The 26,174-nt window shown below is 34.8% G+C and overlaps 1 protein-coding gene across 1 annotated transcript; it reads left to right on the top strand.

Annotated features, from left to right (window-relative positions):
* The first annotated feature begins 6,850 nt into the window (after positions 1-6,850).
* Positions 6,851-22,857, top strand: LOC133203506 (prion-like-(Q/N-rich) domain-bearing protein 25). The gene is made up of 6 exons (XM_061339280.1): positions 6,851-6,977; positions 7,649-7,792; positions 7,893-8,027; positions 20,126-20,252; positions 22,367-22,381; positions 22,758-22,857. Exons 1-6 carry the CDS (start codon positions 6,947-6,949, stop codon positions 22,855-22,857), a joined length of 552 nt encoding a protein of 183 aa, XP_061195264.1. The 5' UTR covers positions 6,851-6,946.
* The last annotated feature ends 3,317 nt before the right edge of the window (positions 22,858-26,174 follow it).

Below are 26,174 nucleotides of genomic sequence, written 5' to 3'. Positions count from 1 at the left end.
TGGATTTTTGCTGACGATAAGGGCCAACTAACAACTAAACTGTATGACAAACGAGATGACTTCAACATTTCCATCGTCAGCTTTATTTATGTAGTGATATCCCGCAATCATCTGCATATGGTGTTTTCATTTCCTAGTTACCGTTCACAGTAGCTCAGTCGGTAGAGCGCTCGCTCCGTGATCGGGAGGTTGTGAGTTCGAATCTCGGCCGCGACTGACCTAAGTCGATAAAAAATGGGTAGAAACTGTTCCTTCGCCATGCGCTCGGCACTTTGAAGTGAAAGTTGCAGGTCCTTCGGATGAGACCTTAAAAACCGAGGCCCCGTGTCACGGCAGGCTTTGGCACGATAAAGATCCCTCACTGCTCAATGGCCCTGAATGCCGAGTAAAGGTCGAAATTTGAAGCCCTTCACCGGTATATGGTGACGTCTCTATATGAGTGAAAAATTCTCGAATGGGACGTTAATCAACATACAATCAATCATTTCCTAGTTTATCCGATACTCAAGATGATGCTCTGAAAACGATCAATTTTTAAACCAAGGGAGGCTACTGACAGATATCTGATGTTACAGGAATTTCCAGAAACTCGTTTAAAGTCAGCATTTCGTAAATTCTACGGTCGATATAATGAACTTGTTAATTAATATAACCTATCATTTGGTCGTATCTTTGCTGACGTATTTCCTGCAAAAGTAAGATTTTTTAATACTAAATTTGACTGTTTTTGTTTAAGGGATCAATACATACGGCTCAAGGCTGGTATGACCGGTCAGCACGAGGTGCTTACTCCTCCTAGGCACCTGATCCAAGCTCTGGAATTTCCAGGGGTCCCTGTTGTGTGCCCTCTTCACAGATATGTATTGTTTATAGATTTCTTCGAGATCGATCACTCTCCATTATTTTCATCTTTTTCATTTAAAGAATCTGAAAATAATAGTACCAGTTATAACAAGACAGGTAATTAACCCTGATTTTCAAAAGAAAAATAATTTAATGCTAGGTTAGAGTTACCCCTTCATGAATAGTCTGGTAGGATCATCTAATTTGGTGTCAGGTACCAAAAAAAAAAAAATAAACATTTTAACAGTTCACGGAGTCATATAATACTATTTTTGATGAATGTATTACTAATTTTTTTTTACAGTACATTTATTTATTGCAATGCACAAACGATATTTGCGTGGCTCAAAGTGCCAATGCAGTTTTAGAAACTTTTTTTACGTTAAAGCTATGGAATTATTTCACTTTCCATCGCATGTAGGGGAAGTGTGAAAACAAGTAACTTGTTTCTTTTCTTTCAGGCGTAGAGTCCAGCAAGGATCTAAAAGATATTCTATTGTGCAAGCCTAACAATAGGCCCCAATTAGAGTAAAATATAGCCGTTTAGAATACATGTAAGAGATTGAAAAACGTTACATTATTAGAGTTTCATATTTAAGATTTGGAAACTTTTATTTCTGATCTTACTATGGCGCAAATATTTTACTGTTGCGGAACTACGTCGTATTTTTTTTAACTGTGGTACTAAAAAATTTGACTGTGGTGGCCAATGGATAACCTTGCCACGGTAATGCTTTTTTAGGTCTTTAGGTGTGGCCGTAAAAAATAAGGCATTTTGCTGATGACATATACCATTTCTCTAGAAAATGTAACAATTGGTTTCAATGATAAAATTCGTTTGCATGTACAACCCATAAATCTGATGATCAATATATTCATTTTTGTTTTAGAAAAATTGTTCAGCTTTAGAAATTTCGACCAAAGATTTTAAAAGAAGCAATATTTTTTGCATTGGTATTAATAGTTACATTCTGTCAATTGCTAGACGTATAATTTTTATTTGTTCCATCAAAAAAGTCAAGATAACGAACAGTGATCAATCTAAAATAACCTATACAAACAGTACAGTCTGTGATCAGCGCAAAAAATAAGAACCCCTGGAAATTCCAGGTGCCCAGAAGGAGCAAGCATCCCCTGTCGATTAATAACAACCCCGCCAGCCCTATCTTTGGTAGATTACTGTATGCAAGGTTATTTTCGCCCTGTCTTATTTTCGCCCTTTTACACCTGTAAACGATTTCGCACCGTTTTAAATTCGCCCAGACAGTTCTTTTTAAGAAATAATGCTGTTTTCTTTGAATTCACCCCGTTTTAAATTCGCCCAATTGCAACGAGGGTGAAAGGGGAGGAAAAAAAAGCGGGGGCGAAAATTTCCCTGTGCACAGTATTCCATTGTCAAATGTAGTATAATAACAAAACTTAACAATTTAATCTCAGATTTTTACCCTTTTTCGCGATGAGGTATGAATGAAAAAAATGAAGATACGGACGATGCTTAATTTATAAACAATGAGAATGAACAAAACAAAAATACACACACCTAAGGGGAAAAACAACCCCTGTTGAATTGCAGCGATATCTTTGTATTGATTAGGTTAAGGAAATACTACATAGTAAAAAGATAAAAAGGTAAGGATAACTATCGGTGATGGATCTAAAGATGTGAATTTTTTTAATGTTTCCACGTGCCTGCATTGAATTTTATCTACTTTTGTTACTAGAGAGTAGGTATATTAATAAATATTCATCTATACCTCGCATTTATTTTTTCCCCCTTTTTTTGTAGGTACCTTTGTCTACATAATTGGATGTCTACCTTTCATATCCACTCAAATGTCTACTTATTTCTTGGAGTAAGTCATATGTACGCGTTTTCCATTTCGTTGAAATACATTAATTATGTCTCCTTATCCTAGCAAAGACAAACTGTTTATTTAAATCATTGTCTGTCTTCCTAATTCTCCACTATCTGTCAAAAACCATGCACGGGTCTTCATGGAGAAATATTTGAATGAAATGGACTCACACATCAATATTTTGTTGCTTAAGATGTATCTGGTTTTGAACCAAGATCTCGTATTAAAGATCAAACTCAATACGTATGACAAAGTGAAATAGTGCGTGGTTCCAAAACTTTGAATGGGATGTATTCATTTTTGTAGCTATTTAGCAGATCAAGTCATTTTGATCCCAGGCCATGTCTCGATAAACATTTTTTTTTCAAATCTTCATTTCATTTCGATGATTAATAATGTAAAGAAAAAACTGAAGAAAACGAACATTGATCTAAGAAATAAATATATGGAGAACAGGGCTTAAACAAGGATCCTTAGAAACGCCAAATCCTATGAGGAATACGAATAAGAAATATTTTAAGTAAATAAAAGTAAAATTCTAATTGTTAGCAACATGAAATGATTAGATTATGTTTTATTGAAGAAATGTGCAGTACGATGATGTTGTTGAGTTCATAACAAACAACCGCTGTTGCAATTTTACACGACAAAAGCTTCCATCACTTATAAAAGGTATTGTATTTTTATCAACTTTATATCAATTCTATGCATGCACAAACAATTTGGTTTCGACAAAACATTTCTTTTGATTCGATTTTCTATTTAGAAGAAGGATCGAATTCTACAGAAAACTGCTTAGTTTTAGCAACATTGGAAAAGGCACACTTCAACTCTTCCTTATTTCTCAGGCACGTAGATGTGATCTTTACTGTTGAAGGAGTGAAGTATAATTTTAATATTGAGCCTTTCGAGTGTAACAACAACACGGATATTGAAATGGTTGCGTTTAAGCTGTATTGTTCACAGGTTAAAGGTACATCTATCAATCTAACTATCTATCTATCCATCTGTCTATCCCTCACAAAAATTTACTACAGTTAACTATAGTTTACTATAGATAACTATAGTGAAAACTTTGATACTTTGATTTACTTCTTTTTGGAGTTTTCAAAGCTTAAAATCTCTAAAATTCGATAACAGTAAGGTAAAATTTGGAAATCTGTGTGAATATACAAATAATATTTCAATTTAATATAATAGAATGTGCAGGTATGAATTGAAGAACAAAAAATATAACGATCTGAAATCCATAGTAAAGATACTTTGATTTACTATAGTGAAAAAGTACTTTTTGTTAAGGATCTATCTGTCTGTCTGTCTATCTATCTATCTATCCATCTGTCTAGCTGTCGATTTAAGGTCAAGATCTAGTAAATGAGCTTAGACTGACTTTCTTGTGTCAGATCCATTATGCCGTCATAATTAATTTAAACTTACTTTTTTTCCGTACTTTATGGCCAAAGAAATTATATAGAAAATGACGCACTTTTCTGGAATTCAATTTGAAACCATGTCAAAAGTAACCCCGATACCTACATTCAATTAAATATCTTTTTAAAGGAGAGGTCAAGAAGATATGAAAACCGTTTTCTGAGAGACTGTAGGCTATATCGATAAATTTTCTTTGTCTAAGAAAAAATGCCATGTCTATACCTGATTTTCTTCATTTTTTTTTTATCGAAAAGGGCAGTTAACAATATGTTCTTTTTGTTGAGTTTACCTGATAATCATGTCCCAATACACCTTAATTTATCTATAATTGTAATGGATTATTAAAGAAAGTAGTTTCTCAAAGAGAAATCGGTAGGCACTTTTCATTTACTATATCTTGTCCTTAAATAGTTTTTATTCGACCAGATTCAAATGGTATTACATGTAACAGAGACAATAAATGTAAGGAAGAAAACAGAGTATGTTATAACTTTCATGGAGATGACACAGGACTTTGTGTTGGTGAGGACCTCTTCACATTGAACATGTAAAATTGTTATAGTATTTGTATTCAATCTTTAATTAATTGAATTTATTTGGTAAACTTTGATATATTTGACTATTCCAGAAAAATCAAAATAAGGTTTAGCGATTTCACGAAAATATATTTATTGAACTTTGAATGCTTTTCATATAAATGCTATTAAATTAAAGAGAAACGCAACCTTTACGACTCATGTGAAGAAGATAGACAGTGTACTTTAGGCACCGTGTGTAAACAAGTCGAGAGAAAAAAGATCTGTTACTGTAACGAAGGATATCAAGTCATCAATAACAAATGTCTGCCAGGTTCATCAAAATCTTTATTATATTTAGACTTATTTGCTTACTTAAGAGTCTTTGCAAAAAATTAATGAGCTAAATAATCTAACCATATATATATATATATATATATATATATATATATATATATATATATATATATATATATATATATATATAAGTACTAAAAATGACCAACGACACGACCAATAATAATTGTCGAATTTTCGGGACGACCTGCCCCTTCCTCAGGACAAAGAAAAAGTTAAGAAGTCATAAAAACAAAGGAAATAGAGAAACAAAAACAACTAGCACTACTACTAAACTACCAAACACTAAATATTTACCGTGTTACATGTTTAATTTTAAGTTAATAAACAGTCGTGAACAAAGAAATCCGGAGCGCTATGAATCGCGTCCGGTCTATCGGGTGAACTCTGGTGAAGCACCTGAGGAAGGGGCAGGTCGTCCCGAAAATTTGACAATTATTATTGTTCGTGTCGTTGGTCATTTTTAGTGCTTTGTATAAATTTCCATCCGTGACCTTGTATCTACTTAGTAGATCCGACACGGATATACAGTGTTGTTGGCTTTTAGTGCTTTATATATATATATATATATATATATATATATATATATATATATATATATATATATATATATATATATATATATATATATATATTCACTACATATACTTTTATTGGTAAACCCGCTTTTTTCTTAGATTTTGTGGGGGGGGGGGGTTCATTATTTTGGTTAACTAACAGTGACATACGAAATACAATGATGACGGGTTGTTATTCCTTTTGAATTAATATTTCTCAACTAAGTGTTTTTCTTCAAAGGTTATCGACGCCTCTACCAGTCTTGTGAAGTGAACAAACAGTGTAAGGGAACAGTAGGGGCGACAGACTGCGCTGTGATCGCGGGAGTAAAGATGTGCTCCTGTCCTGCTAATTATAGTGTTATTGCTGACGGCTGTTTAAAAGGTTTCAAGATGAATATACATTTAGTACATAAACTGTGAAATTACTTTCTCATGGAAGTATAATTTGCGTTGTTTTCATGATAATTCATATTCTTGACGAATTGTTTAATTTAATATCTATAGAAACTCTTAACTTCTTCAACTTCAAATCAGATACCCACGGATTAATATTTTATCTCAAATGAAGAAAATTTGATCCCGCTAAAAAAGTAATTTTAAAGCATATCACATTGAATCATATGATAATTATATATAATTTTTCAAATATCACTTTCTCTTTTATCACAAAGTTTTAACGTTGTTCTTAAATCTACATTTATAGTCGGTATAATGCTTGGGGAAACCTGCATCGTCGATCAGCAATGTACTGGCACTGCGAACGGTGGAAGATGTGTTTTTAATGTATCCCAAAATTCACAACATTGTGACTGTGATGAGGGATTTCTTAGAATTGGCTCATTATGTTTAGAAGGTATGTATAAATTTAATGAAAATATTTACGCTTTAACTTGATTTTTATATCAAAAACGTTTATTATAGCAGTTTACATATAAATTGGAGCATATACCTTTATCATCGGATCCGCTCTCACTGGAAGTACAAGATACAAGATAATATGATTGTTAATCTTTATTAAAATACAAGAGTTATAAAGCAATTGCTGTAAGGTTATCAAGTACATTTTTTCTATGTTTCCTTTTTGGTTTCGTTTTCAAACTGAACATTAAATGCTTTTACGTCAATAAAGTGATAGCCTATAACTTAGAATTTTACATAAAATTAATTTTATCTTTACCTACAATCTTCTGAAATTGACATTCATACTAAATGTTTCTGTGAAGACACCTAGGAAAAAAATTGGAAGAAGAACAACTTTAATTCTATTTTAGCAGGAAAACACTTACTAGAATCCTGTGGTCATTCAAGTCAATGTAGTGGCTCTGCTAATGCTACTATTTGTAAATTATTGGGGAAAACATCAGTGTGTTATTGTACTGCAGACATGCTGGAGTTCAATGGACAATGCTTGAAAGGTATTTCATACATCAGTAAATTTATGTTTGGCATCCCAAAGATTAAAAAAAAAATCCAAAAATTAAGCAATTAATTCTTACTTTTTGGATGTCATCGGTCCTATAACAGCACCTGGCCCTGTCGACAAAATGGATAATTTTTCATTAAGATCAGGTGCTGTTATAGGACCGCCGACATACAAAAATAAGAATTAAATTCTCAAATTTACATTATTTCTTTTTTCTCATTAATTGTTAATTTCCTTCATCTTTATTATGAATTTAGTGCCTTTCAGAATTGGTGTGCTTAAAAAAAACGTAAGAAGTGTTGTGACGTTGAAAGTTACATAGCACAAATAAATATTGCGAAAAAAAAGAGAAATTAATTTCAAATGTACAATTGTTATATTTTTACAATAATTCAACAGGTTATTGTTTTTAATTAAATTGAGGTAGAACAATGTACATTTTGGTGTTCCTAGAGTATTAAAAAAAACATACAGTGCTACTGTGTAGTACGTATGTTATAGGGTATTGAATGTTGCAGATTTTCAATGGATTTCATTAAGAAAATTACACTGAATGTGAATAAGTATCATTAAATCTAGGTTTTATTGTGTGTTCTGTAGTGTTTCTTATTTCTTGAATAAAATGCAATTATATACTTGTAAATTACTTACACTTGACATCAGCTGGACGACAAATACTGCAATCTTGTTACCATCAAAGTCAGTGCACTGGAACTGAAAATGCTACCGTCTGTAAATCAATTGGATTAGGATCTGTATGTGTTTGCAGGGAAGGCACTGTAGAGTATGACGGACGATGCCTAGAAAGTAAGTAGCAATTATATTCAGAAAAAAAAGTGTGCTCAGACCAATATGACAATCGACGTGCGCAGTTTGTAAATATTTATTCCTAGCAAATGTATTTCAGGTGGGAAGAAAATGTTCCAGACCTGTGATTCAGATATTCAGTGCACTGGTACACCACACGGAGGAGTTTGTGGGGAGAATAACACATGTACCTGTGACATTGGCTTCATTCAAATTTATAACGAATGTGCAAGAGGTACATGAATTGACAATTATCCTTTATCCTTTTAATGTTTTTTTTTTTTTCATATTTTGTCTAAGACGAGCTATCATAGAAGTGGCCAATTAATTAAAAAATAAAGAAATAAATAAATGTTTATGCTTCAGATGAGGAGGGATGGCAATCGAATACAAAATTAATAATCGGTTAAACGCAAGACGTTCCGGCCGATTAACCGATTAATCGTATCAAATACACATTTTTCTGACCTATTTCTTCAAATAAACTCTATTCATATACATGTACGCAAGAAAACTTTAAAAAAAAAAAAAAAAGCTTAGTAATATTTTTATATGTTTGATCATTATACTTTATAGGCTTTATTTCAATTCGATAGAAAAAATACAAAAAAAAAAAACATGAAATATTCATTAGATATTTAAAACTGATGATTTTTCAGACCAGATCATTTTGCATTATCACCATAAACATAAAATGAAACCGAACTTACACTTAATTCGCAATGTTTGTTTAAATATATAATTTGGCAGACAACTCCAGAAGACAGACTGGTAAGATACACGTTGTAATCAGTTCACAGTACTCAAAAGTAATTTTAATTAATGAATATCACTAAAGAGATACAGGACATGTAGTTTAACGGCATGGTGTACTGTTTAAACAGCAATTAACTCTTCACAAACTGACCAAGTACCCCCAATGACCTCAATTTGGAGAGCCTAATTTAATGGATTACCCTCAAGTCGATTGAAATAAATATGGGAAACTTATCATCATTCACAGATTTTTTACGTTGAAAATTGATTTCTAAGGAAGTTTACATTTCTATATTTTTTCCCGACTACACAGGAAAAATTGCAACGTATGTTTAACATATGTTGAACATACGTTGAACATATGTTCTGAAACATATGTTCGCCATAAAAAACGAGCACCATATGTTTTACATATGTTTATGAACATATGTTGATAATATGCTTAACATATGTTGCTTATATGTTTTGTATGAACATAGGTTAACATATGTTTATGTTCATATGTTAATCATATGTTAATTTTATTTCTTACTTACATTTATTATTTAATTATTTTGTATTTCTTTGAATTGCAAACTTAACTAAATAGTACTCTTGTCCTTTAATCACTTAATAATAAGAAATCAAAGAACACAATCTCAAGCATTAATCTTGAGTTTATTTTTTCAAATTTTTACATAATTCTGGCTCTATTTCCCTGACAGTGACTGTATTGCTTCTGAAATGATAAAGAAAAAATAATAAAAATTAAGATGTCCAAATTTCATGTCAATTACATGTATAATTAATAAATATATACCAGTGTTAGTTAGCACAAAGAGTAATTACTTTGAGCACTTACAAATTTTTTCTTGGCCTGTTCTTTGTTTTTTTTCATTTTACAACCCCTTGGAACCCCATCATAGGATTTGAAATTGTCACATGTTAAGGTACTGGGTGGCAATTCAGTGGAGTCTCCAATTTTAAGGTTCTGTTGATTAATACAGGTTTTCTAAAATACATGTACAAATTAAAGTCTACATGTAATTTAAGTTCATACACTGAAGATATTTGTCATATGCATGTGCAAACAAATGCATACCCCATTCTCCTAAACAGTTATCATTTATTATATGAGTTAAAACTAATTTTAACTGTTGTGTAACACCATATAATGTTATGTCCAAGACAATTTCACTCTTGGAAGATATGCTTAATAATAAAATCATAAAAAAATACAATTAGTTTCTCTAAATGTATACAAATGAATTTGGAATGTTGAAATAATATAATATACTAATATTAAATGGATAATCAGATACAAATGTATGTTTGGATATAATAAAAATACAGGCAGAGAAATAGACATTTTGTTTCCAGTATTTCCAAAAACTTTGTTTGGAGAAAATAACAAAGCTTGTAATACAGGGTGTACTTACCTATTCTGAAGCAAGCCTAGGGTCGTGGTGTTCTTCCATGTTATTCATAGCAGACAGACTGTATATGGAACCTATAAAAAGTATAAAATAAATACAGTAAATGTTTTCTTATCAAATTCCAATCAAAACTTAAAAGAAACTTCGAAAGAGAGTGAGTACAAGTCTCTAGTTTTTCTAGTGTTGAAAAAAAATTCTATGTCAATTAATATATAAATAAGTAATAAATTAGCTGATGAACTTTTAAATACATTTACATGTACACTATTATCTTGAATGCCAGATTAGGCTGAAACTGATTATTTTTCAGATATTCTATAGTTTAAAAGCCAGCAAGTTCTATCCATATTCATATCTTCAATATTTTAGCCAAATAAAAAGACAGTATAATTTTTTGGTAATGCAAAACAGTGTAGAATTAAGTAGTAGTATCTCTATTGGCGTATATACAATGCATATATTGCCACATAAGAAGCAAAAAGAAATTTCTCAAAAACTATTTTGTTATCAAAGAATCATTACTTATATGCACCCTGTAAATACTGTGATTATTATATGTATTTTTTTTCACCTGTATTGTGATCGTGCAATCTTCAGTCAAATCAGCTTTGGGTTGAATCGTCAGTCTTAACAGCTTTGGGTTCTTTCAATAAAAACGGCACTCTGACACTGAACTCCAGTTGCTTAATACATAATAAAAACAAAACATTTTCCATTAAAAATTTGATAAAAGAGCCGAGTGGATAACCATCTGACATAGGCTACACACAAACTGCAATGCAAGATTTCTACTTTCACTTTCATCAAGATCGTACATAAATTTGCAAACGTAACTGTCAACAAAAGGAAAACAAATCTGAAAAATTAGCAATGCTAAAAGTTTTTACATTCGTCGAAAACAAATCCAAAATAATGTAGCATGTAGGCCTAGATAAGATCACTAGGTGTGTCGTTTTTTACGAACTGCATTAATTACAACTACTGTTAGATGTTATGCAAGTCACGAGAGTACTAGGAGTTCGTATGAATCTATAACCGTAATGAAATTCTCTTAAAACACCATAAACTAATTAAATCTAAAAAATAAACATAACTGATAGCACTTACTTGTTTCTGTAACGTTTCCGGGTTCTTTTATGGGATTCGGTTGTTCTATCTGAACAATTGAAGAATTAATCAATTTTCTCAATCACAAATTTAAATTAGAAATATGTACACTATCCCTCTCGTTCCTCGGGAGCGCACGCGCCTTCCAAGGACTGAAGCGCATTCGCTTCTTGCCTTCAGTCACACAAATGTATAAAGGTACTTTATATAAATATATATAACCAACCAAAGTCCTGAAAGCCTGATTCAGGCACGTAAGACTTTATTCAAGGATTCCCTTGCAGTACCTACCACGTTCAGCTCTTCTGTTCTAGACCGTCTTTACAAGCCAGTCGTCAGCAACAGACTGCTTCAAACAACCCGACTGTCTCCGTATATATACACACTTCAGGTCACGTGACCTGCTGAGAACCGAAGGGAACAAAGAAACAGGAAGTCATCACAATGTAACTACCGAGAAACGAAGGGATAATTGATCTTGATTTCAGTTTTGCTTCATTACCCACGCCTCCAGGAAATGCGTCTCGCATTCCTCAATAAAGAAAAACTAGAGGCAAACAATATTTGCACATGTTCATTATTTATTTACATCATGCAATAGTCTTCCTGACTAACTCTGTGCATGTCCCATAAACATTTAAGCATTCTAAGCCCTCTGCTTAAATTTAATATGCTATTTGCCATAACTACAAGTTTAATCACTAAAACCAAAGTTCGTCCTCATGAATCTCTACAACAGTCTTTCCATCCTTTTGATAAGTTTCCTGAATCTGATCCAGGCGCCTCTTCTTAGTAAATTCAGTCTGAGTTGCCTCTGGTACTTGTTCGGAAGGAAGAGTCTGAGTACATTTGTCCACTCCAACTGAATGGATGGAAACCTGAACACTGCAATCCTGGACATCAGTCGACACAGCCGCTGATACTCTTGCTGAAGGAGCTGTATGTTCTTTCACAGTCGTCATAGGATGCCGGAACATAGCAGGAGCAACAGGAATTAAAGAACGCTTGCTTAGAAAGCTCTTGACTTTTGGAGTGTGTACGGGAGCCGGTCTTGTTGGTTTCCTCTGTGTCATTTCGGAAGAAGGAAGGGATGTCCCAGCCGCTAGTACTTCACCAACAACATCTGAGAGATTTCCGGGATCCAACTGCTCCCAAATGTCCTCACTCTCGCTGTCAACCTTAGCGAATCCACCATGGCGCGTTCTACAATGTCTGTCCATGTCGCTCTTCTTATTTGTAGCATAGTCACAATGACTGCATTCAAACCGTTTTTGCCTGCGCTTTCTCCCACACTCCAGTATATGTTTCTCCCACTCTGATTCTTCACTAATTCTCTGGAAACACATAGGACAAAGGTGACCCTCTTTTCTTTTAGTGGTCTTGGTGTTTGCCATGATCTGCAAAAATTAAAAAAAAATCCTGAGTATAAACACTACTAGTATTTTATAAACTATACAAATAATGAAACTATGCTCTTCACTAATCTGTGGTGGTGCTGAGCTGACAGCTTATAATTTGTATTCAACAATAAAGTCATCATGCCACGCAGGTGCATTTCTAATGCGCCTTGGCCTATCTAAAGCACAATCGCTTGAGTTTTCACCAATATCATACTGATCTTTATTGTCTTCTACAAGACTCTCTGGAGTATCATCTTCCGCATTGTTCTGATTCTCGGATTTACTGATATCATTTTCTCTTTGAAGTATCTGTGGTTTACACTTCCGTAAGCGATCACAGTGGATAATAGTGCTTTTGCTCTTTGTTCCGCATGCAACCTTATATAAAACATCCGATAACTTGTCTTCTATCAAGAAAGGCCCTCTCCAAAACGATGTTAACTTCGGAGAACAACCGCTCTTTCTTGTAGGGAAAAATACATAAACTCTTTCTCCTGGTCTAAAGGATGACCATGCTAGTTTGGTATCATGGTATCTCTTCTGGCGCTGCATTTCACCTTGCATATTTTCTCTGACCAATTTATGTGCTGACTCTAATCGTTCGCGTAACACCCAAACCCATTGACTTGTTGGAATATCTTTAATATCTGGAGGCATTTCATACATCAACTCTAATGGTGTAGTCGCTTCGCGTCCCAGCATTAGCATGTTTGGCGAGAAATTGGTGGTGTCATGTTCTGTAGAACGATATGCCATTAGTATATATGGAAGATGCAAATCCCAGTCACGTTGGTTTTCGTGTACGTAAGTGCTTAACATAGAGAGCAATGTGCGGTTAAAACGCTCTACCATCCCGTCTGATTTCGGGTGATAGGGTGTTGTACGGGTCTTTTTAATTCCAAGTAACCGACACATCTCTTGGAAGAGCTTGCTCTCATATTGCCGACCTTGGTCCGAATGAATGGTGAAAGGGATACCAAATCTGACAAAAACCTGTTCCACCATAGTACGTGCAATCGTCTCAGCCTCCATATTTGGCAGAGCAAATGCCTCTGTCCACTTGGTGAAATAGTTTGACACAACCAAGATGTGGCGATTTCCTCTATCAGTTTCAGGTAGCTCACATAGTATATCTGTTGCAATCCTTTCCATGGGCATACCTGATCCAGTTATCTGCATTGGGGCTTTATGTTTAGGATTTGGATTTTTACGTCTCCTACATTTGTCACAACCTGTAACATACTGATAAACATCTTTTTGAAATCCAGGCCAATAATATCTTTGTCGTATCTTAGCTATCGTTTTGTTCACCCCCAAGTGTCCCGACGTCTGATTATCATGACACATTTCTAAGACGCGTCTGCGCTCTTGGTCAGGTATGATAGCTTGATTTACTTCTTTGTTGGGAAGAAGCAGAGACCATTTACGCATTAGTAGTCCGTTCTCTATAGTGAGTCTAGGGAACTGATTCCACAAAGATTTCACTACGTAGCCATGCATAGAAATATCGCTAAAACTTGGTCGCTCTCCTTTCTCAACCCATGTTTTTACAAGCTTAATGTCTCTACTCTGCTCTTGGGCCTCTTGAAGACTACAATCCATATGATCTCGACTTATCTCCGATGGCTGCAAAATTCTTACAGCTGATTCAACTTTCGGATCATTTTCCAATGATATTGTATCAAAACCACACTGAGCGCATGGTATTCTGCTTAGCGCGTCCGCATTACCATGCTTTTTACCTGGTCTGTGTTCTATTTTCATATCATATGTACTGATTACTTCCAGCCACCTAGCCAACTGGCCCTCTGGGTTTTTGAACCTTAAAAGCCATCTCAATGACCCATGGTCCGTTCTAAGTAGAAACTGTTTACCATACAGATAGTGGCGGTATTGCTTTATAAAATGGACAACCGCCAAAAGTTCTTTCCGTGTCACACAATACCTTCTCTCTGACTTTGACAATGTACGGCTAGAATATGCTATAACACGTTCTTTACCGTCAATATTTTGAGATAATACCGCACCAATCGCTTCGTTGCTAGCGTCGGTATCCAAAATAAATTGCTTTGTTATATCAGGTAAGGCTAATACTGGCGCAGTAATCAGTTTGTTGCGCAGCACTTCGAACGCTTCTTGTGCCTCTTTACTCCACAGAAACTTCCTTCCTTTTTCCGTGAGTCGGTGCAGTGGTTTGGCAACTGAGGCAAAATTCATGATAAAACGCCTGTAATAACTGCAAAGACCTAGAAAAGATCTTAATTCAGTCACAGTACTTGGAACTGGCCACTCAGCTACCACTTTCACTTTCTCTGGGTCGGTAGCAATCCCGTCTTTGGAAATGATGTGTCCCAAATAGGATACCTTGGTAGCAAATAAATTGCATTTCTTGGCCTTTAACTTTAGGCCTGCCTGATGCAATCTCTGAAAAACATGTTGTAGGTTTTCAAGCATATCATCAAATGATTTTCCCACAACAATAATGTCGTCAAGGTATATTAAACATTTATCCCACTGGAGTCCTGAAAGAACGGTTTCCATAAGTCTCTCAAACGTCGCAGGCGCACAGCATAAGCCAAAAGGCATTACCTTGAATTGGAATAACCCTTGTCGCGTTACAAATGCAGTTTTGGACTTATCGCTCTCCTCCATACTAACCTGCCAGTAACCACTGTTAAGATCAAGCGTAGAAAACATCTCGTGTCCTGACAAATGGTCAAAAGCCTCATCAATTTTTGGAAGAGGATAAGCGTCCTTTGTCGTCACATCATTTAATCGACGGTAGTCTACACAAAAGCGCATTGTGCCGTCTTTCTTGCGAACAAGAACTACTGGCGATGCCCAAGGGCTGTTTGAAGGTTCTATCACATCCTTTTTGAGCATTTCCTTCACCTGTGCATCTACCTCATGAGACAAATGAATCGGAATTCGCCTAGGACCTTGTTTAATGGGTTGTTTAGCTTGATCCGTATTTATCCTATGGTGCACCACATTTGTCTGCCCTAAATCATAATTAGAGGTTGCAAACAAAAACTGATTTTTAAGTAGAAAGTCCTCAACTTTTGTAACTTCGTCGGGCAATAGGTTGTCCTTACATCTGTCCAACAAATCTTTCAGATCACCTCGCAATTCTTTAGTTAACTCCTGAGGATAAGATGTCGATTTTGGCCTCTCCTCAACTGCTGTCATTTTTCCAGTGTTCCTCGAAAAATCTGTTGCACATCATCTGTGACGTTCATTAGGCAAACTGGTATCTTATCGTTACCTTTAACAAGAGTGCGTCCAACTAGTGCACGCCTTGTCTCAATAAATTTTCGTTCTGGTTCAACTAAGTAATCCGCTCCTCCATAGTTATTATTCCCCGTAACATTGGCTGAAATAATTATTTCACTTCTTGGTGGTATGCAAATATCACTTGCTGCAGTAACTCTGTAACAACTTAATGTACCTTCCCAGGAAAATGCACATTTCTCATTATTTAATCGCAGCGAACTCTCTTGAAGATCTATCAGGCCATTGTATTTCTTTAGAAAATCAAGCCCAATAATTCCGTCCACAGAAATATCTGCAACAACAGCATCAATAATTCTATCTGATTCACCAATCTTTAAAGAAAATGTTGCTTTACCATAGTGGGACAGAACAGAACCACTAGCATTAAATATTCGCTGTGCATTCTCCTTTAGCTCAGGTCTTTCCTTCTGCAATCTATCAAACAATCTCTTTGAAATAATAGTAAGGGATGCTCCAGTGTCAATCAAGAGTTTTGCGCTACTCCCATTCACATTTCCCTGAATAAAAATTCCTGCTTCCTCGCACAAGTTGTTTGCGCCAACATTGCCATCTTTTGTAGATTTTCTCTTCCTTTTACGTCTACTGCGAACTTGACATGCGCTTCCGCCATCTGACTTTGCTACATGTCTCCGTCTATCCTTTTCTTTGTCTTGAACTCTGTTCTTTAACTTTTGGCAATTTTTCCGAATGTGTCCTTCTTCCGAGCAGTAGTAACATTTTACCCTGTTACGTTTGCCTTCTTTCTGCAAAGATTCTCTCTGAAATCTTGTATTTGTCTTTATCTGTCTCTCCAAATTATCTATTTTATTCTACATTTTCTGCATCAGTGCTTTCAAATCTTCAGAACTGGCAGTTTGGGTTTGGGTTTGTCCGTGAGTTTCAATTGCGCGCATGTGGCTTCTTTTTTCTGTCTTGTAGTAGGCATCAAGTTCTACTGCTAAGCGAATAGCTTCATTGAGATTCTGTGGTCGACTCTGCTTTTTGCGTAGTCTCATATCAGAATCTATCAATCCATCGATAAAAGCCTCCTTACCAAGGGTTTCTCTTACTTCCGCTGGTGCAGATGGATATGCCAAATAAGTTAATCTACGCACAGCTTGGCCTAGCTCAGATAATGTTTCTGATGCCCGTTGTCGCCTTTCTTTTAGTTGCGCACGGTACAACTCAGTCTGATTAGGTGGGGCAAATCTTTCTTCAAGGGCTTTCACTAAAATGTCATATTGTTGTCCTGTTTCTGACGGAACATTTCCTAATATTCCTTGTGCAGCTCCTCGTAATGACACTGCTAAATACAACCCCTTTTCCTTAGAATTCCAATTATTGATAGCCGCACATGCATCAAAGTGCGATTTATAATCTAGCCAAGAATGAGTCCCATCAAAGGTTGCAGGCTTTAAGTTACACTTGGCTATAGTTTTATCTTTTTGGTCTTCCTTCTCTTTACCCACTATGTCCCTTATCTGCCGAGGAAATACGCTATCTATCCCTGCGTTTACCTCATTCCTGTCGGAATTTCCAAGTCGACACTGCACACGTGCAGGTGCTTGATACTGCGCATTCGCTGGTGCTTGATACTGCGCATTCGCTGGTGTTTGATGCAGCGCATCTGCTGGTATTTGATGCAGCGCATCCGCTGGTATTTGATGCAGCGCATCCGCGGATGAATGATTCATCGGTATCGGTGGCTGTGCATAATCCTTTAAAGCAGTTTCTGAAAACCGCGCATTTAATGACAACCTTGGAATCTCATACTTGTTTTGCACCTGACCCTCATGAGGTAATTCTGCATTTCTAATTTGCGCAGGAGGCCCAATTTGATATTGCGCTTGCGATGGCATTTGCGACTGCACACTCAGTGGAACTTGAAAAGGAGAATGCGCAAGAGTCTCACTCAACACACTAGCTGGATGCGGATGCGCATTTGACAAAATGCTCGGCGTACTTCTATTGGGCAGTGGCGCAATCGCTTCATACTGAGGCGCACTCACAGCATAATCTGTTGTCAAGAGTGATGCATCTGGCCCAGAAGTCAAATTTCGTTGCGCCGTTTTTCTTCTTACTGTCACTCCACCTATGTCTTCTCGGGGCTGATTTCCTTGAGGGCTTTCACCAGCCATTGTTGCAATGCCAGAATCGCGCATTGGTCTATTTGAATCAACAGGTGTAGATTGCTTCTCTATTTCAAGGCGCAATCGCTCGCAGCTCTTTTCAAGAAAAGATATCTCCTCATTGAGCATTTCTTCCATCGCGCTCATAATTTACAAAGCAAATATAATAATAAAAAAAACTTTAATCAATTTAAAATATCTATTACTTTTATTATATGCCGAATCCCACCGCGCTGCCACCAAAATTATGTAACGTTTCCGGGTTCTTTTATGGGATTCGGTTGTTCTATCTGAACAATTGAAGAATTAATCAATTTTCTCAATCACAAATTTAAATTAGAAATATGTACACTATCCCTCTCGTTCCCCGGGAGCGCACGCGCCTTCCAAGGACTGAAGCGCATTCGCTTCTTGCCTTCAGTCACACAAATGTATAAAGGTACTTTATATAAATATATATAACCAACCAAAGTCCTGAAAGCCTGATTCAGGCACGTAAGACTTTATTCAAGGATTCCCTTGCAGTACCTACCACGTTCAGCTCTTCTGTTCTAGACCGTCTTTACAAGCCAGTCGTCAGCAACAGACTGCTTCAAACAACCCGACTGTCTCCGTATATATACACACTTCAGGTCACGTGACCTGCTGAGAACCGAAGGGAACAAAGAAACAGGAAGTCATCACAATGTAACTACCGAGAAACGAAGGGATAATTGATTTTGATTTCAGTTTTGCTTCATTTCTAACACCCAACACTTCTGCTGCAACAGTGACGTCAAAAATGACGTAGTACACTTTCATCCGATAAAAACCAAAACCGGTCCGGAAATAAAATGTGGAATGATTATAATTTCACTAATAAAATAAATCCAAACAAAACGGGGTAAATGCAAATTTATTAATTCTTGATAAACTTGATTTGGGGAATACCATGTTCAAGAAGACAATTTTGAATTTGAAGAAAAGAGGAGGCTGAATTTGGAGAAACGAGTGGGGGAGGGGGTGCAGGTCGGGTAACAGAGTAGTTAACCCCTCCCCCTTTTTATGTAAGATTCTACAAGAAATGACAATTCTTTTGAATAAATGTATTCAAATTGATCTTGATACTTGTTATTGAAATTATTTTTTTAACATGCAGTCTATTTGCATTGGGGGATCCAGAAAGGGGGGGGGGTCCGGAGGTTGGTACGGGCTTGAAGTGCCTATGGTGCGATTCTATGGATGTGTGTTGGGGGCACCGACCTGGACCCCCCTTCAAAATTTGCTGGATCCGCCCTGACATGTTAAAATATAACATTTAACTCGAATTTTTCATATTACGCTTAATATTAAACTATTGCCAGTTCACTGATCAACATTACATTAATTAACATTTTTTTTTATCTCGTTAAATTTAAATAAAATTAATTCAAATAACGATAACATTAATTTAATATTAAATGAAATAAATGTGAAAAGGCGATTGGTTATTCTATGATGTTCAGTATGAATTTTATGTGAAACTAAAACATATGTTGAACATATGTTTGAAACAACCATATGTTTAAAATATGTTCAACATATGTTAAACATATAGTTACCACAAACATATGTTCAACATATGTTTTGAGTCTGCTATGTGTTCAACATATATTTGAAACATATGTTCAACATATATTTGAAACATATGTTCAACATACTGTCGAAAATTCATATGGTCAACATATGTTTAACGTATGTTCAACATATGTTACTCGAAACATATGTTGAACATACGTTGCAATTTTACCTGTGTAACCGATAACAGATACGCCAACCGATAACAATCATTCCGACCGAGTAATCGGTTAACCCGGGTTATAAATTGTCATCCCTACTTCAAACACATTCAACTGAATTGAGTTTTATTTACTTTTTTGACTTAAAACACATAACAATCATTTTTATTAGAAGGTATGATATTTATTGAAATAATAATATTGAAATAATAGGAATAAACTTACACCACAAGAAAGCTGGCTTGGTAGCTATGATTTGCGTTTTAAGAAAAAAAAAATACCGTATACTTGTGATTCATGAATAGATAAAATCAAAAAAAAAAAGGTTTTGCATAACTATTTCATGTGACATCTTCGGTTGTAAAATAGTCAAATGATAAAACACTATTTTCTGTCATGTTCTAATATTAATGCACTTACATGTACACGCGACAAGTGAAGAGGACTCTATTTCAAGGATTTGCTACGTAATTTCTCAAAACCTTTACTTTTTCAGGAAATGTCACATTGGGATCCCCGTGTATAAAATCTTCTCAGTGCACAGGAACAAAACATAGTAGTCGATGTATAGACGGTGAATGTTTTTGTAATGACGGTTTTAGAAAGATTTCATTGCCAGAGAGGTAACTTACACATATATACTAAAACTAAATTTAAAGAGAACCTTGTTGCATGGGAAAAAAGAACAAAATACATATATATTGGTCATACACTATCTAAATCAAAAGCTCAAATAGCCTTGTGGTCGTTGTGCTAACAGGAGCTTTTGTTTTTACTAACCTCATTCAAACCTAAGGTCTATGTCACGTAATACGTTACTTTATATGCTCTTATCATTTATTTAGTGATCTTTGAACGATGCAAAAATGCCCTTTGAAGTCTTCGAAATTGAAAAAAGAAATTCCATCTTTGAATTACCTTCAACGAAAATTATAAAATAGAAAGTGTGAATACCCAAAACAGTAAAATAAAAAAAAATAATCCCAAAAAAAAAAAAAAAAATTAAAAAAAAAACCGTTTTAGTTTGAAGAAAGTTAAGGGAAATGATATTGTATTGTTGTGAAAATTGAAATAAAAGGCGAATAAACAGTAATGGTAACCTTACCCTTGACGAAACACAAAATTCAGAAAATTTTATTTTAGGTCGAAAGTCGAAAAAAAATATGAATATCCTCATTTATACAAAATTCACGCGTAATTTCAAAAGTCAACCGGTCAGCATAATTGTTTGATGCAATTTGACGTTGAATTTTTAGTAACTTTATATTATTAGAGATTATTGATGTTAAATTTTTAGTGAAAGTCATATTAACACCAAAAAGTAAAAACGTTGAAATGCTCTCCTATAGTATGTTTGTTTTCTCCTAAGACAAATTTAACCATTTAAACTGAGTTAGGAGATTGGTGATGCATATGAATCCAAATATTACAAATCAATGTTAATGATCTACATGTACTTCAAGCGTTTCTTACCGTCACGGTAGCTCAGTCGGTAGAACGCTTGCTCCGTGATCGGAAGGTTATGTGTTCGATTCTCTGCCGCGACTAACCTAAGTCGATAAAAATAGGTAGCAACTGCTCCTTCGCCAAGCTCTGGGCATTTTGAAGTGAAAGTTTCGGGTCCTTCGGATGAAACCTTAAAAGCCGAGGCTCCGTGTCACTGTAGACGTTGGCATGATAAAGAACCCTCATTGCTCAATGGCCCTGAATGCCGAGTAAAGGTCTTAATTGGAAGCCCTTCACCGGTATATGGTGACGTCTCTATATGAGTAAAAATTCTCGAACGGGACGAAAAACAACATACCATCATCATCATCATCAACAAACGTTTGTGCTATACATGAGATATGAAAAGAATTAAATATTTGAATTTACTATTAGAAAAACATTTAATACAATCATTTGACCCTTTTATCATATACTCTATCATAATCCTTCAGAAGAAGAAGTAATCTCAATTTTAATAATTCACTTTCTCGTATACAATCATTTAAATCGGAGCCCAGCAAGCTTATGAATGCTAGAAGAAATTTATTCCGAAAAACTTAGCTGGTGAAACTTTTGATGCTCATCAAAATTCACTCCTTATAAATAGACAAATCAGTATCAAAATAAAGAAAGCAAAAGAAACATAGATCTTCTCGACTTGCAATGAAGAAATCTGATATTTTTTTTTACCTTTGCTCTTTTATTTAAATGCACTAAATGTACTTAAATTGATTTTTGTGAAATATTAGCGTTGATATTTTTTGCGGAATTAAAGAATTTACAAGTGTTTATTGTTTAAGTAAGAACGTGTGCTTGGTGATAAAGAGGTAGGGGCTCCATGCAAACAAAAAACACACCTTGTAATTTTTTTTAATTCCGCAAGAATCTTTTTGACCTCGAAACAATATTTTTTAACACAAAAGTGGAAATAAAACGTAAAAGGAAAAATTGACCCGGTAGTATTTGTTTAACCCAAACTAAGTTTTGTTTGTTTGTTTGTTTGTTTGTTTGTTTGTTTTTTTTTTTTTTTTTTTTTTTTTTTTTTTTTTTTGGGGGGGGGGGGGTCATTTCCAAGATTAATGTCAGATTAAATGAGAGTAAATTTTATATCTGAATTTTGAACAGTCTCTACTTTGTTTTGTTTTTGATTATGTTATGATTTATGAATTTCTGAGACATAAACTACCATTTTTTTGTTTTGGGAAATCTTTTAAATCTGTATAATTTGATTCATTTTATCACTTTGCAGAACAGAGGACTTTCAGTAAGTACATATATTAACGCGAATCTGGAATAACTCTTCAGAAGTATTATATCTCTGAGAAAGTCAGCGAATATTTTTTTAATTAGTTTTATGATATTTTATTGTAAATCATTTTGCAAAATAATGACGGCTTTCCCTTATTATAGATGACATCAACGTATATGTTTTAGTTGGAGCAAGCAATTTCTTGTTTGGGGCACTATGTTCATTCTTACTATTCTTCAAAATATACAGGATCAATAAAAATTCAAAGAAGGAAAGGTAAATTTTGAACATAACTGGCTTTATAAAACGTTTATTTGTTTGTTTGTTTTTTGTTTTTTTCTTCTTATTAAATTAACACTGACGGCAATAATGCTGTAATTCAATTTATCAGCTTAATGGCACCGATTCTCTGTGATGTTGATGATAGCCATCCCAACACGAATGCAGTACACAATGGGATCAGAACTCCAACGGTATTTGGAAGAGATTAATACGATAGAATTATTTATTTTGTTCTCTCCTTACACGTTTATCTTAACATGAACTGTTCCATTTTGAAATTACGATAAGTGAGGGTTTCTTTACAACTTCTTTCTAGGAATTTGTAGTAGGAGATCGCGCTACCCAATCACATCTTTTTGAAAATAGTCATCCGCTCCTAAGAGAAGTACAAATTTCTGAAAATGTCTCCGAGCATTCGTTACAAATGGCTTTTTTAGTAGAGCAGAACCTTACTCGGGATATTGGTAACAAACTTCATGAAGAGGAAACGTCTCTATCACAGAACTTACATGGTGTCTCAGATAGGGTGGCTGAGCCGTTGTCTTATGCTGATTGTGGATCTAAAACAATTTATGATTTTGCAAGACCGACGTCTTAAGATACCTTTGAGGAGTGTGTATTGAATGAAAATGGACTTAAACATTGTATTTTTTTTTATTGTTCCTTATTGATTAATCCCTCGTGTGTTGCTGTTAAAAGTCTGTAATAAATGTTTAAATTTGAAGATAAAGAATTGTGATTAATTTCATACATCTAGTGAAGAAAAAAATCGTGAACAGTGCAATAAAATATGTTGACTTTTTGCAAATATAAAAAGCATGGCTCATGCGCATTTTCTCTAATTCTTAGTAATAATTACTTTTTGAAAATTGTGGATATGAGAAAAAAAAAATTAATTGTGGCAACAAAATGTATTATTATCTGGTCTGTCCTTTTACGAAAATATTGTTTTCTTTTTCCTGATTGCTTGCGTGTCAGAAAACATAAACAATTTATCATGGCCTCAGAATTGACAGATTCTGTGAACGGGACCCCCCCCCTTTAAAAAATACTGCTTAGTATGTGCATAGTTTCAATCAAAAATATTTGGTGTGAATAATGTCTATAATTTACTAATAAATCTTCATAGGATTCCAGATTGGTCCTTCAACTGTTTACGAAGGAATAAAGAAATCACAACTATGTGCATCAATGAAATTGTTCATTTGCGTTATTTAACTTTCCAACGTCACAAACGGCTATTACGTCTATTAAGCACACCAGTCCTGAAAGGCGTTAAATTCATAATAAAAATTAACGAAATAAACAATTATGAAGAGAGAAAATTAGAGAATGTAAATATAAGCATTGAATTCTTATTTTTTGATGTCGTCGGTCCTATAACACACCTGGCCGTGCCGACAAATTATCATACCGCGCTGACGCGGTATTCAATTTTTCGGCACGGCCAGGTGTGTTATAGGACCGACGACATCAAAAAATAAGAATTCAATGCTTAAAAAGACATCAATGAGTCTTAGACTAAAAGAAGCACTCCATTACGACGTCATCACGTGAAGTCTATAAATAGAAAAATTGCCTTAACGAAAAAGTGAAAAGGTCAACACTACCCTTGTGAAAATAATTATGTAAATACATCACTGGGCAATGAAAAGTGCTGCTAGAATCCTACTCCTCCGAAACAGAAAAAATATTTTCAAAGTTTCGCATGAAACCTTACAAAAATTTTCACATTTTTTACATACGATCAAGGAATTGTCATCAATTCATGTTAACCACACAACTCTAGCAGCACTTTCCAAGTACTATAGAATACAAGCTTGCAATACAAACAAAAATTATGTTTCAAAGTATGCGGCGTAGTGTTGAACTTTTGCATCTTTTGTTGTTAGAATGACAGAGGAAATGCTGATCTGGGGCCCGTTTTACAAAAGAACTTACGACCAAGACCAAAAACTTAAGTTGATTGTAAAATTTTGCAAAATAAATGATTCTGTTTAAAATTGCTAGTGTGAAAATAACTTACTACATTCCTTTTAAAACCATTTTCAATATATTGTAAATTAAAAAGTTATAAGCAGAATTAAATTTTGGTCTTAGTCGTAAGTTCTTTTGTAAAATGGGCCCCTGGATTTCAAAACTGCCTGTGTTCATTATAAGAAAAAATTATAAGTATAAATCAGCGTACCTGATTCTTAATTTTTAATTCCTTATGAACCACACATGACATTCACGGTATATGCTTTAAAACTCCCATTTCATACATTTGTTTACATGAATTCTCGTCACGTTCAATTTTCATTCGGCAAATATTTGATCAATAGTTATGATGTCATGGGTTTGGTATCTTACGCCCGTGGTAAAAACTAAGCTATTTATACCACCAAAAATCGACAAGATTTAGTTTATATTATGTTTTTGAATTATTCCATTCACTTTTTGGACCTGAAATTAAACTTTGAATATAGATATTAAGAAATTATTATCTCTAAAGTTCACGTCATACAGCTTACTATGACGTCATACTGTATAGGCAAGTAGGATATCTGAGTGCAGCCTTAACATACCCGCGTATGTTTAACAATCCCTATATTATCCTTCATATCAGTTACAATTAATGGAAGAAACATTGCAACAGCTACTACTGTTTAATGTAAGCGTGAATTTTGATTTTCGCTTATGATGTTGCACTTGCAGTGCGTTCAACGTTTGAGATGTCAAAATGAAAAAGCCTAATTTAACCTGAATGCCTTAGTTTTCCACACACTTTAGCACAAAATGTATGTAGAATGTAAATCTGAGATTACAAGGACTTTGTCTGACTATTAATGTCTACATGCTTTATTCTGGTATCTGCATAAAGAATCCAATATTGCACGAGAGTTTTTAGGTCACCTGATCATGAGTCATCAAGTGACCTATTGCTATCTGTCCGTCGTCGTGCGTCGTTAACATTTTTAGCTTCCTCTCTGAAACAGCTGAGCCAGTTTCAACCAATTTTGACATAAAGCATTTAAAGGTAAAGAGGATCACAAATTGTGAATTTCATGGTCCCTGCCCCCCCCCCCCTCCCCCTGGGGCCTGAGGGGTGGGGCTAAAACATCAAAATTAATGCAAACTTTAAAATTTTTCTTTTTTCTCCTGGACATCAAGCAGTTAAACTTTTAGCATGATTGTAATAAACATTGTGCCATCTACTTAAAGCGAGAAATTCATGGCCCTATGGTCAGGGAATCTGGTGTTAGTAAGGGGCTCTGTTGAACATACAGTAAAAATGCAGTATTTCTTTTAAAAAGTATCAAGCAAACAAAGTGAAGGCAAAGTTACATGTATGATGAACATGGATATCTCTTCCAAATTGTTAAATTCCATGGGCTCTGGGTCAGAGGTTCTGGTGTTGGGTGTAATTTCACTTTATAGATAGATTTGCAGTTATAAAGTGTAGTAAATAACAGTAAGATTACAAATTAAATTAAAATGTACGAGGACCCCATTGAAAATTCAACGGATGTGAAAATTGTTTTGG

The sequence above is a fragment of the Saccostrea echinata genome, unplaced genomic scaffold (assembly GCF_033153115.1).
Source record: "Saccostrea echinata isolate AGI-Se365-2 ecotype Australia unplaced genomic scaffold, CSIRO_AGI_Sech_v1 ptg000051l, whole genome shotgun sequence".
NCBI classification, from domain to species: Eukaryota; Metazoa; Mollusca; class Bivalvia; order Ostreida; family Ostreidae; genus Saccostrea; species Saccostrea echinata.
This window is presented reverse-complemented; position numbering and strand designations above follow the sequence as displayed.